The sequence below is a fragment of the Aristolochia californica genome, unplaced genomic scaffold (assembly GCF_029961685.1).
Source record: "Aristolochia californica isolate CCGP_79_NKW_82.1479 unplaced genomic scaffold, dmAriCali1.0.hap1 SCAF_8, whole genome shotgun sequence".
Taxonomy (NCBI): Eukaryota; Viridiplantae; Streptophyta; class Magnoliopsida; order Piperales; family Aristolochiaceae; genus Aristolochia; species Aristolochia californica.
This window is the reverse complement of record NW_027182279.1, coordinates 1,758,099-1,775,145: the sequence shown is the minus strand read 5'-3', so window position 1 is coordinate 1,775,145 and position 17,047 is coordinate 1,758,099. Positions and strand designations below refer to the sequence as shown.

Genomic DNA, 17,047 nt, shown 5'->3' with positions numbered 1-17,047 from the left:
GATATAAAAGAATTTTGCATAACTATCATAGGAAGAAATCTCACAATAGAAGAATTAATATGGTAGAGCCTTATTGGAGTCTCATAGGAAGGAGTGTAATGAAGGAGGTCTTTTAGTGTTACTAGTTCTCTATTTTTGTTACAATTGTTTACTTGTTTCAGGACTTAAATTTAGGAGATATAGTTTGGCTATAACTGGGACACGAGTCTTTGAACAAGTGTGTTAGGAGTATGAGATTACATACGGGATTGTCAAAGATGTTCTGGGCTAAGGCTATTAGCACCACTACCTATTTGATCAACTGAGGTCCCTCAACACAATTGGATTACAAAATACCAAAAGAGGTTTGGAGCGGCAAAGAGGTAAACCTTTCTTTCTTGAAAATTTTTGGTTGTGTTTCTTATATTCATATTGATTCTACTATTAGAAGTAAACTTGATGTTAAATCTAAGATATATTTCTTTATTGACTATGGTGGTACAGAGTTTGGTTATCGCTTCTGGGATGACTAAAGTCGTAAGTTTATTAGGAGCATGGACATGATCTTCAATGAAAGTGTCATGTATAAAGACAGGATGAGAACAAAGTTTGATAGCACAAGTGATGAAGCCAAGAAGTCTGAAGTGATTCAATTTAGAGAACTTCTAGTAATTGAGATAGAGAATATTACTCAAGAAGACTAGGAAAATATACCCCCAGAAATAAATCAAAACAATCTTGGGACTGAACTCAAGAGATTTGTCAGAACTAGCAGATCACCACAGAGGTACTTCCCTGTACTGAATTATATTCTTTTGACTGATAAAGGTGAACCAGAGAGTTATGAGGAAGTTGTGCAAGTTGATGAATCAACCAAGTGGGAGTTAGCCATGAAGGATGAGATGGATTCATTGATTATCCAATCAAACATGGCAGTTGACTAAGCTACCAAAAGGGAAGAAGGCCTTGAAGAATAAATGGGTGTACCGAATAAAAGACAAACATGATAGCAACAAGTGGTACAAGGCAAGATTGGTTGTAAAGGGCTTTCAACAAAAAAAAAGCATTGACTACATTGATATTTTCTCTCGAATAGTAAAATTGACTACTATTAGAACAATTCTTGGATTAGTGGCAAATGAAGACTTGTACTTAGAGTAGTTAGATGTAAAGACAACCTTTCTTCATGGTGATTTGGAGAAAAAAATTTACATGATGCAGCCACAGGGATTCAAAACAAAGGGAAAAGAGAAAATGGTGTTCAAACTTCAAAAGAGTTTATATGGTCTCAAACAGGCTCCAAGACAATAGTATAAGAAGTTTGACACCTTTATGAGTAGTAATGGTTTCTTGAGGTGCTAAGCGGATCATTGTTGTTATGTGAAGAAGTTTTATGACTCCTACATCATTCCATTGCTATATGTTGATGATATGTTGATAGCAGGTACTTGCAAACAGGAAATAGATAAGTTGAAAAGGGAATTGTCTAAGAAGCTTACAATGAAGAATTTGGGTGTTGTAAAACAAATCCTTGGGATGAGGATTACTAGAGATACTAATGTCTTAAAATTGTCACAAGAAGAATATGTGAAGAAGATGTTGAGTAGATTCAACATGAACGATGTTGAGTAGTTTTGTTCTTGGAAAAATTAGGTTTCAAACATGGGAAGAATGTGTTATATTGTGACAATCGAAGTGCTATTAATTTAGCAAATAACCTTATTTATCATGCCAAAACAAAACACATACAGGTGTGTTATCACTTCATCAAATCATCTCTGGAGGATGGATTCTTAGAACTTGAGAAGATTCAAGGGAGTCAAAATCCGACTAATATGTTGACGAAGACTATTACGATCGAGAAACTGAAGTTGTGTACAACTTCAGTTAGACTTCTCTCTGAGGATTGAGAAGTTGTTGTCACTGTAGATGAAATGTTGATGATGGATTAGTCTCCAAGTGGGAGATTGGTAAGTTGTGGAGCTTAATCAATACCTTACGCAATTTAGAAATTTTACTCTTGTAAAGCGATTGCCCTAGTTTTCTCTTTATAAATGGGGGGTGGCGGCTATTAGGGTTTTATCATTATCACCTAGAAGTAGGATCTTGAGTTGTAACAGAGAGAGGTTAGAGAAAAACCACATATAAGTGTGTGCAATTTCTATTGTAAACTATTTCATCTTCATAGTGGATTACTGTAGCGGTGGAAGATAGGACATAGTCTCACCTTGAAGCGAACTTATATAAATCTTGTTTGTTCTTGTGCTTGCTTTTTCTTTCTTCTACGTTTATTATTATTGCTCTCTTTATTTTGGTATTAGGGCATCTAATTCCTAACAGCTTAGACCCAACTTCACATTGTCCCTAGAAATTAACAGTTAGACAGGTAGAACATTGGTTGTTGGACAAGATAGTTATATTGAAGATCTTTTGCAACGAAAAAAGTGTATTAGCCATTGCAGTGAACTTAATGTTTCATGAGCATAACAAACATATAGTGATTGATTGTCATTTTGTCCAAGAACATCTCACACAAATAATTAGAGTTAATATTTATTTCCACATAAAACTAGAGAACCAATGTCTTTAAGTGTTTGGACGTTAACGACACAGTCTACTTAAAAGGAAACTCATGGGTGACCATACTACCACGAATTTGAGGGGATGTATGAATCATAAGCCATTGATTCTACAAATAAACAACCCCAAATCATATGGGTACAGTTGTAGCTGTAAAAAATGGCCAATATTACAAAGAAATACCTTAGAGAAGGATAAGGAGGTTGTTTTTATCCTTATATTTTTGTTCCTTAACAATGAAGTTCATTTTATCATTTATAAATTTACATGGTGAATTTCATCCATGGAATAACTCATTTTAGGAGCATTATGAGTCATGTAACATGCAAAGTATAGAGAACAACACTGAGAAAGCAAAAACTTATTGTACTCGGTAATGCTCACCCCTGCATTGGAGCCTTGTACGAACCTTAAAACCCAGAAATCAACAAGTTATTTCTAAGTTCTAAATCTGCTGCTAAAATGAGAGAACATTCTCATTGAACTCTTTGAGAATTTTTAAGGTTTGAAAGTTGGTTGTGTTCTGATTCTGGTTGCTTGCTCGAAAGCATAAGCTATCTCGATTAGTTTTGGTTCAGAACCCTTCAACCCTCCAAAACAAATCCCAAACGGTACTCCATCCTTTCCATATCCTGCTGGAACGCTAATTCCTGGGTAACCTCCAATGGCGAAAACTGGAGAAACACTAGATTGAGGAGTTATAATTGCATCCAAATTTTTTTCCTTCATTAATTTCTCGGTCCCATCTTTTGAAAGCCTTTCCATGTTCTCTACTGCAAGTTTTTCTGCCTCCCCGAACCCATTTGTGAGCTCGGAAGCTAGGAAGATTTCTTGACCGAATTCGTTGATTTTCTCCTATGAGGATGCCAATCACAGATTAGTATTTGAACCAGTTTCAACAAGTTCTAGAAAATATGGAGATTAGTGGATTATTACCTGAGCAGAGTGATTTTTGTTGAAGGCTATTATGTCCGCCAAAGATCTTACAGGAGACCGAACCAACTCCGACAAATACACATTCAGATACAGCTTGAACTCGGCTAGAAGTGTCATTTTTTCCCCACTGGCAGAGGAATTCATAATCGTGGTCTCATTTGTTATTTCTAGTTTGTCCACCAAAATATCTCCTCTTTGCCTTCAGGAAAATGTAAAGATTGTTTACTGTTTCATAATCAGCAATGGGATTTGTTGAGAATTTAATATCGACCGGGCCGATCCCTCTTTTATTCATGTTGCGCCTTCACTATAGCCTCGAGGTTTTAGTGCAATTGGTTTCAATATGGTATCAGAGCAAGGTAGGTCCCGAGTTCGAGTCTCACTCCCACCTATTTCCATGAGCCACAAATGGCAACGTGCAGGGGAGTGTTGAGAATTTAATATCGACCGGGCCGATCCCTCTTACATTCATGTTGCGCCTTCACTATAGCCTCGAGGTTTTAGCGCAACTGGTTTCAATAGGATTGAAAGTTGAGAGTGTCCAGGAATGTGTTTTCAAAATCATATAAAAAAAGCTGCAGAGACTGTTTAATTTCAGTAATTAGACGCAATCACCTGAGTTTTCTGAAATGATTCTCAAATGTTTTATCACGAACTGTCTCATCGGAAAAATCGAAGAAATTTTTTAGAATACCGAGTCTCTTCCCTTCGAGTCCTTTCGATTTCAGAAACTTTCTGTAACCTCCAGGAGGAATGAATTTTGCAGTATTTCGTGTTGCTTCTGCCGTCTCCTGAATCAAAACCAACAATGGCATCAAGCACATGAACCGCATCCGAGACTGTCCTGCATATGGGGCTGTAACAAGCAAGACGAGATACCTCCATTAACGAAGTTCCGTATAAATAGAAGTTGAATAAATTGAGAATCATAAGAAAAAAGAAATGATTCGAGGTTGGGATTGAACAGAAGGCCTGTAGTGAATCTGCTTACCCAACCCTGTCTTGACGTGGAGAAATTGGGATCACCCCGGATCGACTTGTGAGGCCCAGTGTTGATTTTATCCTGACAAGAGAATTCGCGCTGGAAGGGCAGAGGATGGAACCATCCGTTTCGGTTCCTAATGATACCATCACCAGATTTGCAGCCACTGCGATTGCAGAACCACTGCTCGACCCACATGGATCAGCGGATAGAACATATGGGTCCTTGAAGGCCATATGGATTTTATCGATGGTAGTTTCTTCGATGAAATTGGAGGTTCCATGATGGATGAGAAGAAGCAAAACCACTAGCTGGAAGAGCAGAATGAGTTTCACCGCCATGGATGCTCAACTCCTTGCAGTTGCACAGGTAGCGTCGAGTAAATGGCAACGTATATAAGGAGAATGGAAGCCACGGGTTCAACTTGTGCATTTTAATTTCGAAGTGACGAGGGCGACAACCAGACAAGCCAAAGACATTTCCAAGTAAATTTTCAAATTATAATTGGGATAAATGTTAGAGCAGGTAAAACTTGAGAGATGAAACTGGCAGTCGATTCATTTGGGTCATCCATTCCCTTGAGATTCATCTCAATGAATGACCTAATTAACGTCTCACATTGTGATGTGTATAAGAAAACCCCGAATGCACATCAAAATGAACTACTTTAAAAGTTAAAAATGTAAACTTGTTTTTTTAAAAAAGAGATAGATCACTTATTTCATTATCCTAAGCTCTTTGATTAGCTCACTAAAGGGGGGTTAGTGCACATGACTCAAGACATGATCTTCATGCGCATTACACAGTTCATGTCCTGATGTCGTTAGGGGGCGCCGAAATTCATATAATGTACATGAATATACATGAATCATTGGTTCATGTCTCAAGAGTAACGGGCGAAAAGTGCTTTCAACCCGATTTTGAGAATCATCCACTTGATTCTCTCGCGCGGGCTCTCTCTGGCTCGACCGTCTCGCTCTTTTTTTTTTTTCATTTCGCTCGTTTCGTTCCCGTAGCCCTCTGTCGTCTCCGTGAAGCCCGAGCTCTCTGCTCGCTCTCTTGTCTCCGCCGTCCCTCTCCGGTCTCCCTCTCTACTGCCTCCATCTCTCACTGCAAACGTTGTTCCGGCGTCCTTCTCTTTCTCGGACTTGCTCTCCCTCTGAACCTCCCGCTCGCTTCTCCCTCTCTCTCATCTCTCTGTCTCTTCTCCCTCTCTTCTCCCTTTCGGCATCTCATTCCCTTCTCCTTCACGCTATCATTTTTTCCCCCAAAAGACCTTCCAATTTCTTGCGATTTCCCCTGTTTCAGTTTCGTTTTTCTTCGATTTTGACATTTAGACTTCTCGGCCTCCCTCTCTTCTCCCTCTCTGTGTACCGTCGGAGCGCTGCCTCTATCGGCGTTGCCCACCGCCATCGCCGTTGCTCACTGGCCCGTTGTCGTTGCCCGCTGGCTCGCCCCTGAGGAAGACGACGATAGTTTAAAACTATCGTCATTAATTTATAAAATTTATTTATAAAATAATTATTTTTATTTATTAATACATTTATTTTATAATTACTATATTAAAAATAGTGATTTAATAGTCATAATTAAAATATTTTTAAAATAAATATTTGATAAATTATCTTGGCATAATTATCCAATTGCTATAGTTAATTAAACCAATGGTTTTAAATTTTGTGATAATATATTATTAATTAATAATACATAAAATATATTATATACAAATATATAGTGTGTTAAATTTATGATTAGATCAATTTTTTCTCTTAAATTATTCATTTTTAGGTTAAAGTATATCATATGTTATTAATAATTCCACGTATTACTCTCATTTTTTTATTTATAACGTTATTAATAACTCCACGTTATTTATTTATTATTTGTAATTAATCATGTGCGTATTTCATTGGCTCATATAATTACCATATTAATGCATAATAATATATCTAATTCAATTAATAAATATATTAATATATTTAATTATACATAAAATAATTTATTCGTGTAGTAATAATGGTTGTTTTACTTAATTTGGAGTTTAAAGATTATATTGTAATTAAGTGTATTGTAAAGGTTTAGAGATTCTCTTGTTTTTTATGTTTTTCTCATGTTGGGGCACTAACACTGGAAACTGTTTTCCAGTGCACATCAAGTTGTCAACACTAACACCAAATGTGAAGATGATCTTCGTGTATATGACTGACATGATCTTCATGTTGGACATAAACTTGATCTTCATGTTGGACATGAACTTGATCTTCAAGAATCCATTTGGGGCACTAACCCCCCTAAGGCAAGAATTAAATATCTTCTTCTTCTTCTTCTTCATATTCCTCTTCTTTGAGTTATTTCAACTTGTGGTGTATATCAACCAGAGATTTAGGACTTGGAAGGACCGCCTTCTTATCACCGTTGTCGACTCCTCCTTGCCGATTCTCTGTTTTCAAGCCGCAATGCAGTTCGCTCGCGAGGATCGTCCCAGTTCAACCAGTTGTCGGACTTCAACATGGCATCGACTGGTAAATCGGAACCTGCGAGGAAGCAACAGGGAAGTCTCCGTTTTCTCTACTGCAAGTTTTTTTCTGTATCCCCGAAGCTGGGAAGGTTGCTTGGCCAAATTCGTCGATTTTTTCCTTCAAGGATGCCAACCAGAGATTGGTTATTTGAACCAGTTTCAGCAAGTTATTGAAGGCTATTATGTCTGCCTAAGATCTTACAGCTGGAGACTGAAGCAACTCGGATAGATATACATTCAGATATGTAGCTTGAACTCTGCCAGAACTACTGTCATTTGTCCACTGGCAGTTAAATTCGGAATCGTGGTCTCATTTGTTATTTCTAGATTGTCCTCCCAAACAGCTCCTCTTTGCCTTCAGGAAAATGTAAAGTTTCATGATCAACAATGGGATTGAAAGGTGCACAGAGCCTGTTCAATGTCAGTAATTAGGCATACCCACCTGAGTGTGCTGAAATGCTTCTCAAATGTTTGATTACGAGCGGACGCAATAGAGAATTGAAGAAATTCCTGAGAATTCTAAATCTCTTCCCTTTCAGAAACTGTTTGTAGCCTCGCTGAGGAATGAACTTTGCAGCATTTCCAGCAGGGAGAGGCTCTCTTCCTCCCCTACTCCATTTTATGATGTGGGAATGGAGCAGAGGAGGAGGGCCTGTATGTGATTTTATAGTTTTTTTTTTTTTGTCTTAACTATATATTATATTTTAAATACTTAATTAACCCGTTATCGTGGGTAAATAAATGGGTAATAAAATACCAAATCCCAAATAAATTATACAACTAAACACGTTTAATAATTCAATGGACAAATTCATGTAAATACAGTCAACCGTGCTCATATATCCTTGAGCCATAACCCGACAATTTCACACTTTCATTCCAACAATCACAAATTACAAAGAAATACTTGCAAATTCCCTCTCTACCGAGCAGTTTACGCAGTCGATAATTCTTAGAAAGACAAAGGAACAAGGCAGAGATCTTCCACCATGGAAGAACTTTCAGAGGACACCATAAGCAACCAGAGCAGCAATCAGAACAGCAGAACCAACTCCATGCTGGGAAGCCAAGTGGCGCGAGGACGCGCTATCAAATGGGGAGTTGTCTACCAGAGGCTGCTGGTTGTTCGCCCCAAATGGTTGCTGTGTCAGTCCAGAGAATGGCTGGGAGTTCAGTGGCTGTTGGAAACCAAGTGGCTGCTGCTGAGAAACCCCACTTCCACTACCCTGCTGTTGATTGTCCTCCGGCTGCCCAAACACCGTCCTGTCGCCGATCGGATGAGCAAAGGGTGCGTGGGCTGCGTTCAATCCAGGCGAGCCTACCGACCCACATTCCTGGTTGCTCAACGGGTTGTCGCTGGCCTTCCATGCGAGTTCCCCGTCTTTATCCCTGATCTGCATGTCGCCAGTGTCCACCATCACCAGCGTCTCCAACTGTTCGCCGTCGGCGTCTGTGTCCCACGACGACCGGGACCCATCGAAGATCTCCAGCCCGGCGTCAGAGAAGACCAAGCTACAAGTGTTGGCGGTGGTCACAGGTGCACACTCCGATTCCCACACGCTCTTCCCCCCTTCTTGGATTTGTATGTAGCAGAAGTCGTTGCCAAAACCGCCTGCGCCCGGAGCTGTCTCCCGCCGGAGTAGGTAACCTTCGAATTTCCCGGAAGGGGAAGAGAGGAACAATTCAGAAGCTCCACCTGTTGGACCACTGGCTTCCGAAGAGGGTGGAATGCTTACAAGAATCTGCTGCTTCGTCGTCCTCTCGATGGTTCCTGGCGGTGTCACGGATTGCACCGTTGCAAGTAGAAGAGCGAAGGAGAAGAAAACGAGAAGGGGTGCTTGAGTACTCTTGCGGCTCTCCATGTTTGTACTGGATTGTTGCTGGATACTGATGAAGAAGAAGCAGGAGGGGCTGGTATATAAGGGTGAGGAAGATGATGGATTTGGTGGAATTTGCATGGAAGTGGAGTAGGAAGAGTTAGGAGCTGACTTAAGTACAAGAATAGGTTGTTCGTTTGGATTAAACATCCAGTCCATTGTTTACTGGACTAACCAAAGCAATAACCAATTTAGAAGCTGAAAATCCTTTTATATTAAGCCTTTTGGTTTAGTAATGAAGCTTCTCATGATCTTCTCTCTACTGCATCTTTTAATCTCTTGACTGTCTGTCACATATGGAATGAAGCAATCCAAGTGTCACCCTGCTCTTGTTTATTCAAGGTAAATATGTCATAAAGGGTTATACAAGATTTTTCTTATTTTGGTATCTATATTATTAGGTCCGGATAATAAAAAAAAAATAAATTATTATAAAATAAACATACTATAATGCATAATTATGTTTAACTAAACATTTAAGAAATCCTTTAAGGGTAGAGATTTTTGTTCCAAAATGGGTGTCGAAGAGGCTTACATGACTTTCACAGTAAGAAATCTCACAAAGTTAGAATTAATATAGTAGAATCTTATAAGAGTCTCACCAGAGGAGGTCTCATAGCAAAATTTCAGTTAAAAGTATTTTAGTTATGTTAATCTTTATTTAATTTATTTTTAATTGCTCAATTATTCTAAGACTTCTTTTAATGTTTAACTTCGGTATAACACGGCCAATAATAATTTAATTGTAATTGGATTCTACTGGTGGCTCATTATATTTAAATTACATCAAGTCAATGAAATTTTTCTCTTTTCTGAAAATTCAACAATATGTGAATAGAATGAGTAATAATCGAATAAAAATTTCACCCTATCTATAATAAAACCCAATTATTATCGACCACCAAAACCGAATATTCGAAATTGGGTGAATCAAACAAAAAGCCTTGGGGTTAATACAAGTTCTACATGAATGGATAGTACTAATTCAATCTCTAGCACATTCTTTGGGTTGAATCCTTAGAATTTTTTGTCCAATTTGAATCCTTCAATGTTCCTAAGCAAATTTATTAGTTGTTTATGTAAATGGGTCAGATCGAATTAGGAAACTATTCAAACTATACCGTGGATTTGTTATGTTACCATAAACATTCTTGTTTTTCCAAAATGATTGATGTAGAGAGTTGTTCAAAGCAGACATCAGACAGGAAATACATGATCAAGTGTTTCCAACCCATCAATCACATCTAAAAGCTTACTCTTCTCAGGTTTTACTGAACTGAACTTCTTTACTGGTGAACTACCACTACTTCTGGTCAATCCCCTTCTGCTGCTCTTCTTTCTGACTACAAATTCCTGGCTTTTGCTGATTCCTGGGACCAACTTCCTGTGGATAACCCCTTCCAGCATCCGTTTTTCCTCTAGGGAGAGATCAAGGACCTTCTCAATTTTATGGTGAAGCCATGTCACTAATTCAAGTATGTGTTCGTCCATTTGATCTTTTCGGGCATGATGGAGCGTCTAGATGCGGATTATATTATTCGGACCAGTAGCTTTTGTATTCTTTTCAGTTCTGAAATACAATATTACATGGTATAAGAAGATGTTCATTCCAAAACAACTGCCAAAGATGAAAAAAGAAGATCACAAGACGCCTGAACTCACCCTATGTTTACCCATTCTCCAATCCACCCGAAGCCTTGATGTGCACTGTTTAAGATTTTCATAGATCAGGAAAGCAAGAAGGTAAACAATATAACTAGATGAGGTATCCATTACAGAACCACATTCCAGAAAGTTAAGCAACCGCAGGATGCCCTGCTTAACTGATCCCACATTCATGGGCGCACTGCTGCTTTAGTGCAGCCACTCTGTAGCATAACTTTTACAGGAAGAAAAGCAGAACTGAAACGATGGTAGATTACTCAAGTCAGTCTACCTACTTGGTAGTATTTTGGGCAATGGGACTATCCAATGTAGATTTTTTTTCATTTCAACTTTAATCTTGGATGCATTTAGCTGTGGAGAGGCAAGCAGGAAACTGGTAAGCTTCTGCTATCATGCTGTCTAAATGACTTGATATCTAACATATTGGGGCCTCACAAGGAAGGACAATAAAGAAACAGAGTGTACCTCTTCCTTCACTTGGAAGGGTTGTAACCTGGAACGAATAGCTGCCTTAACACTAGATGGAAGTGCCTGATATAATGTATCCCTTGCATCAGGAGGAACAGAACTTGGACGACAGACCTATTCAGAAGAGAAGGAAAAAGTGAATCATGAGACCATTAAAAATCGATATTCATCTATTTATATGGAAAGCAAAAACCACAATGACCTCCACAAATTCTGGCAATGTCGGTGAGTCAAAAATTGTCAAAATTCATTGGAAATGAGAAAACAGGACAAAAAACTGGTGGATCAGCTGAGAATGTTTCATAACCACGGTATGGATTATGAAAAACCGATTTAAGTCTGAAATACTCACAATGCTATCGATCTGAATGACGACATTAGCATAATGCAATGCAAGACCAGAAGCACCAAGTCTTTGAGGATTCTGAGAGGGAACATTGTCTAAAGGTTTAGAAGGAGCCATACCTTGAAAAAGGATGAAACATCATTAGAGCATCTATGGAAACTGATGAAGGGAAAGTACAAAATAACATAGATCCTCTTTTGAAAGCTTGCCAATTGGATAAAGCTCATAATGTTACAACAGGATCCTATCAGTAATCAATAGCTAGTTACCTCTAAAACCAAAGGCTTCTGAGATTTTTTGGTTTAAAAGGATAACTAAATCAACAAGTTTCTCCATGACCTGCAATAAATTCAACACTGTGTTTAATTATATTGCAGCCAATGGTAACAGCCGTATGGAACCTTCCAGTTCCCCAAGCATGTCAAGACTAGAAGTTTTGAGAAGAACAAAATAAAATGAAAATAAAAATAAGCTCCACAATGGTACAATCTCTAGAAAATCCACATTGGTAAAGTTAGAATGCTTTACAAAAAGACAAGGTAACTGAGAGAGGATTTGTTCCTTTCAAAAGCTTCCACAGTAACTCTGAGCAGAAAATGAACATTTTAATAGTAATAATAAAAAGTTCATAATGGTACCTCCTCCAAATTCTTTGACCAAAGCGATTTCTTTTTCAAGCTCCTCACAACTTTCTTTGGCGTTTTAACTCGGCCTGTAAACAGAAAAAATCCTCCCCTGCAACCCACAAATAAACCACATGTTCAAAATTATAATGCCGTACATGTAGTCAATGTTGGGCATAAAAATGGCTAAAAGGATGACAAGACAAAAGACAAAAACATAATGCATGCATAGAAGGTATCAAGTGATTTCATTAACTGACCCAATTGTAAATTACTATTAAAAATTTTGGTCGTAATGGAGTCATTCAGTGGAGGTGAACCTGTGTAAAAGCTCTAAACAGATGACTAACAGAAGTAGCTAAAGTCATAAAGAAATTATTTCACTCTCCATGTGACACGTACTGCCTCTTCTTCTTGTACCTTGCGGTGATAATCTAGCTCATATCTATCCAATGCATGTAAGTCATGGTAAAGTTCCTATACATGAAGAATGTCAGCTTATCTTGGTCTCAGCCATCTGCTTAAAAAAGTGCACAATGTGACCTAAACATGTCTAAATGACAATATTAAGTTTGTCGGTTTTCAGGTTGAATTATCAGATAAACTGATGAGGCATCACCAGAGCAGGGGGTAACAGGGAAGGAAACATCTAGTGGATATTTCTGATCATATGCAACAAGTGACTAACATAATGACAAAATATCAAAGAAAGTGATTAAAGGATAAATTAGAAATGAATTACAATATACTATTTAATTAAGACCATAATACTGGACCAGTTATTCAATTGCCAGGCACTAAACATTTCATGCAACAAACAGGAAAGTGTGCAATAAAGAAAAAAAGTTGATCAACAGAGTGAAGAAATAATATACTTACAGAGGTATTTTGAGCCAAAGACATGAGTTGTTGCATTGTTACCTCAACCTCTTCCATGAGCAGTTTGTGAAGCATCAATTCCGAGTCCAAGCTGTGAAATGTTAAAAAATATTTCAGAATAAGAATTCTTCCGTCATTCCAATATAAGAAACCAAGTTTCCTATCTTTCAAGCACCAAAACAGTAAACCATCTACCTTACTTTTGAAAATAATGACCCAACTGGTGCCACTGAGGATCTTTACATAGGTCTCCAAACCTAATTACTTCTTTGGCAAAGATATCCAATTCCTCCCTGGGGAAAAATTGGTAAAAAATTATTAGGCATTTAAAATATTCTTCAGAAGAAAAGAAAAATTATTAAGCATTTAAAAATATTCTTAAGAAGAAAAGAAAAGCAAATAACTAAAGTGAATTACAAGCAACTAAACTGGACTGGAGAAAAAAAATCAAATATATAAACTGAGTTACATTGAGCTACTGAGCTGAAACATCAATGAAGCTTACACAGACCAAATCCTCACCTTTTATCACCAGCAGCAATGATGAGAAGCTCCTCAATATCTGTCGAAAGTAGCTTTTGTACTCCATCTGAATGTAAAATCTCTTTTTCCCAGAACTGGATATTTCCTTCAGAGAGAGATTTCAACAGATTTGAACCTTTAACAATGGTATTAGCCACTTCAAATGACAGGATAGATATCTTATTTCCACGAGATGCCAGTCCAGAAACAAATCCACTGCCAGGCTTTAAATTTGACATGCTACTGCCAAGCATATCTAGGACATCTACAGCCACCTCAAAGCCAACAACACCAGCTCTTCCTATAAGGGAGCCTATCTCTGGCACCTGCAGGCAGAAAATACAAAAGCAAAATTAAAAAATAGATGTCACTCACTATTATTAACAAAGTGAAGAAATAGCATAAGAACGTCAAGGATAATATCATAACTTAATTTGTTGTGCAGTTATTGGTTTCTTCTGTACAAAATATGTTCTGCATGAATAAATGCAAGGCTTGTTACAAATTTGCAAGATCCTTTAGACAACAAAAAGCAGATGCTAATTATGTCAAAGGATAACATCGATCATGATTCCATTAGAGAGTTTTCTGCACAAATAATTCTGGACCAGCACAAAGCACAAACAGTGATCAGGGTCCTAATTTCGAGTCATACATAAGACAGGTCCAGAGGAGTATTATTTACTTCATAAAAATGTGATGTCATTTGTAAAAGAAATTCCTACAATTGTTAAATAGTAAACATGATGCAACTGAATGGAGATGCCACTTCATTATTTGATTAAAATTTTATTGCAAGTAAGAAATTGATTACAAGCAATCATACTTGCAACGTCTGCAGCAACAGCTCATAACCTAACAATTCTGAACTCTCCAGCATCAGAAGCTTTTACATGCTCCACAACCAACATAGGAAGTCCAAATGCAATACAGATTTGTCATTAAAACTCAACTTCCATGAGAAAACTCAATTCCTTGAACTAAATAGGGTTTTCCTCTAGTCATAGAACCTTTAAAAGGTTAATAACTAAATTGGCCAGAGCATTTGTAGACACTTCATCTACAAATCCTGCTGATTTTTACCATCAAAATCGAATTGTGAAGTCACAACAACATGTAAACTCTTCAGTCCAGACATGACTGTATTTATTAATAGGCAAATTCCTCACCAAAGAGTATAATCAAGAAGCCACTCAAACATACATATATATTTGAAAGATGATTGTTATAAATTAGAAGAAAATTAAATCAGGATTGATAACCTGTTTAAATAAAGGATGTCTCTCATCCAAAAGAGAACTGACATCAGAACTCATAAACAGAAATCATAAGCTACATAATAGCTCTTTCTGAGTGGCATAACATGTATACAGTTATTATGTGACTTCTCTTTTTGAGGGAGAAAAGTGGAAAAGCAACCAAAGGGCTGTTGCATCTCACCAACCCAGGGCATTTCACAAACAGAGAATATCCTGCACAAGTTTGTGCTGGTTATCAAAACACCTCAAGAAGCAGAATTTCAATTGATAATAACAGATCATAATGGATCAACTACCCCTTTCTACTTCCAAATTCAGCTATCAGTCACTCAATTTGGTTGATGAAACTCAACTTTCATGAGACTTCTCCACATATAGTTAGTTTAATGATGTAACTATCTCTATTTCCAGGAACTGAATATTCCACAGGACATTTTCTATTAAGAGATTCTGCTTTCCTGTACCCCATGCTCATGTGTACCCACAACTGAGTTGTTACACGACAAAAATCAAGAATACAAGCTCAAAACATCAGGTGCCGGCAAAAGTAATAACAAGTACAACTAAACAATTTCATCAAGTCAATTACTAATTAGAATTTGAAAACAATGTCAGAAGAGTTGTTCAATCAACACTTTTGTTTCTCTACCTTAGGCATAAAGATTGAACCCAGGATACCCTATAACAGACATCTGGATGTGGCCAACTGGATCAAACCAAATAAAGGAAAACATCTAGAAGTGTGATAGAAGTACAGCAAAAAAAAAGGTATCTTTGACCAGGAAAAATACATTCACTGTAAGTTTTACTGCCTGAAGACACTCTTTCTTTTGCTGTTTTCTGGCAGCAACACCCTCAATCTACTTCAGTGACTGTGACTAGTCCAGAGTGTTTCGTCAGGTTGGGAGGCAAGAAACCGCGTCAGGAGGGAGATCAGTGATTTCCATAGAGCCCTGACTCATCACTTGTATATGAGAGTTGGAATCAATGACTTGAAACAAGGACTAATCATGCAATGTGCTGCACAAAAACTACATGCATATGCGAGCGGGAATCTTACTGTTTCATTCCAACTGGGAAACCTGTGTTGATAGGTTTTGATGACGAGATAAAACATGAGTTGTTATCCAGCAATGATTAATTCCAAGATCGACATGATATAGGATGCAGCCGATGTTCAATGGGATGGTTTTGCCTTCCAAAAAAAGTTTCATAGCTAATTGTTTTCCGTGGTCTGTGTCATTTAGGTATGCTACAAAAACAGCAACTGGTCCTACTTCAATATATGTACCTCATATCTAGATTTGATTATGTCAATAAACAGAAAGTCGAAAGACTACTCAATAAACCGTGGAAACAGCGGCAGAGAAACACACGGTACAAGGAATTGCTCTAAAGCAAAGGCTACCAACCTTACTAGACGTGGTGCGAACAGGAGTCCTCATTTTACGCGAGTCCACTAACTTCAATTCACCAGAGTCGTATCGCTCCGACACCGGGAAGACCTCTGGCTCTTCTATCTTCTTGCCGAAACTCCGCGGGCCCTTCAGCTTCCCCGAAAACACCACGTCATGATCAGCGGACCAAATCCCACCCATATTACTCCAGATATCTCCCAACTCCCAACTCCAGAGAGTACAGCCCTATACTCCAATTCCTCGAGTAACAGAAACAGCTCGTCACAACAGAACAGGTAATAAGCAACGTGACTGAATCAATCAAGGGAAACAATTCTCTACACAAAATACACAACTATTATCAACCAAGAGAAAAACCCAAACAAACAAATACTCCTGCAGCAAGAAAATTGCTCGTGCATGAAATGAATGCAGAGAGAAAGAGCGGGAGAGAGTAAACGGAAGACTTTTCCATTTCCCTGTTTGTTTTCCTGTTCATATAAAACCGCGCGCGCGTGCGCCCCCGCCCTGGGGTTAGTCACCGAGAGGGTTTTGATAAAAACCAAAGGTGAGTTGGACGATGAATTTATAATCTTTATAATGTCATATATAAAATATTATAATTAATCTAAAACGAAATGGCTAATTATCCTCAAAAGAATATACAAAAATGGAACATTGAATCAATGTGATATATCTTTAACAATATCTTCAACACTCCCGCAAGTGAAGCGTAGGATTGGAATGAACGTGAAGCTTGGATCAAAAAAATTCAAAAAATGGTCGAGAAACACTTTTGGTGAAGATGTCAGCAACCTGTAGGTGAGAGGGCACAAACTAGGTGTGAAGTTTGCCAGTGATAATAAGTTCCCAAAGAAAATAGTAATCTAATTCAACATATTTAACCTGCTTGTGGGAAACAGGATTGGAGCTTAAGAAGCACTTTTGTTGTCGTATAAGAGTAGGGGCGGTTGTGGAACTGGGACCTTGAGATCATGCAGAAGATGCGTAAGCTA

General features: G+C 38.0%; 1 protein-coding gene and 2 pseudogenes across 1 annotated transcript; all 3 read right to left on the bottom strand.

Annotated features, from left to right (window-relative positions):
* Positions 1–3,057: 3,057 nt before the first annotated feature.
* On the bottom strand, positions 3,058–4,818 carry LOC137939399 (probable amidase At4g34880; annotated as a pseudogene).
* A 3,178-nt stretch (positions 4,819–7,996) lies between these two features.
* LOC137939396 (uncharacterized) lies at positions 7,997–9,031 on the bottom strand. The gene has a single exon (XM_068784664.1). The coding sequence runs from the start codon at positions 9,029–9,031 to the stop codon at positions 7,997–7,999; it is 1,035 nt and encodes a 344-aa protein (XP_068640765.1).
* Positions 9,032–10,061: 1,030 nt separating this feature from the next.
* LOC137939393 (protein PSK SIMULATOR 1-like) lies at positions 10,062–16,232 on the bottom strand (annotated as a pseudogene).
* Positions 16,233–17,047: the final 815 nt, after the last annotated feature.

Coding starts and splice junctions, on each gene's coding strand:
- LOC137939396 (XM_068784664.1), bottom strand. CDS start 9,031: ATGGACTGGATGTTTAATCCAAACGAACAACCTATTCTTGTACTTAAG.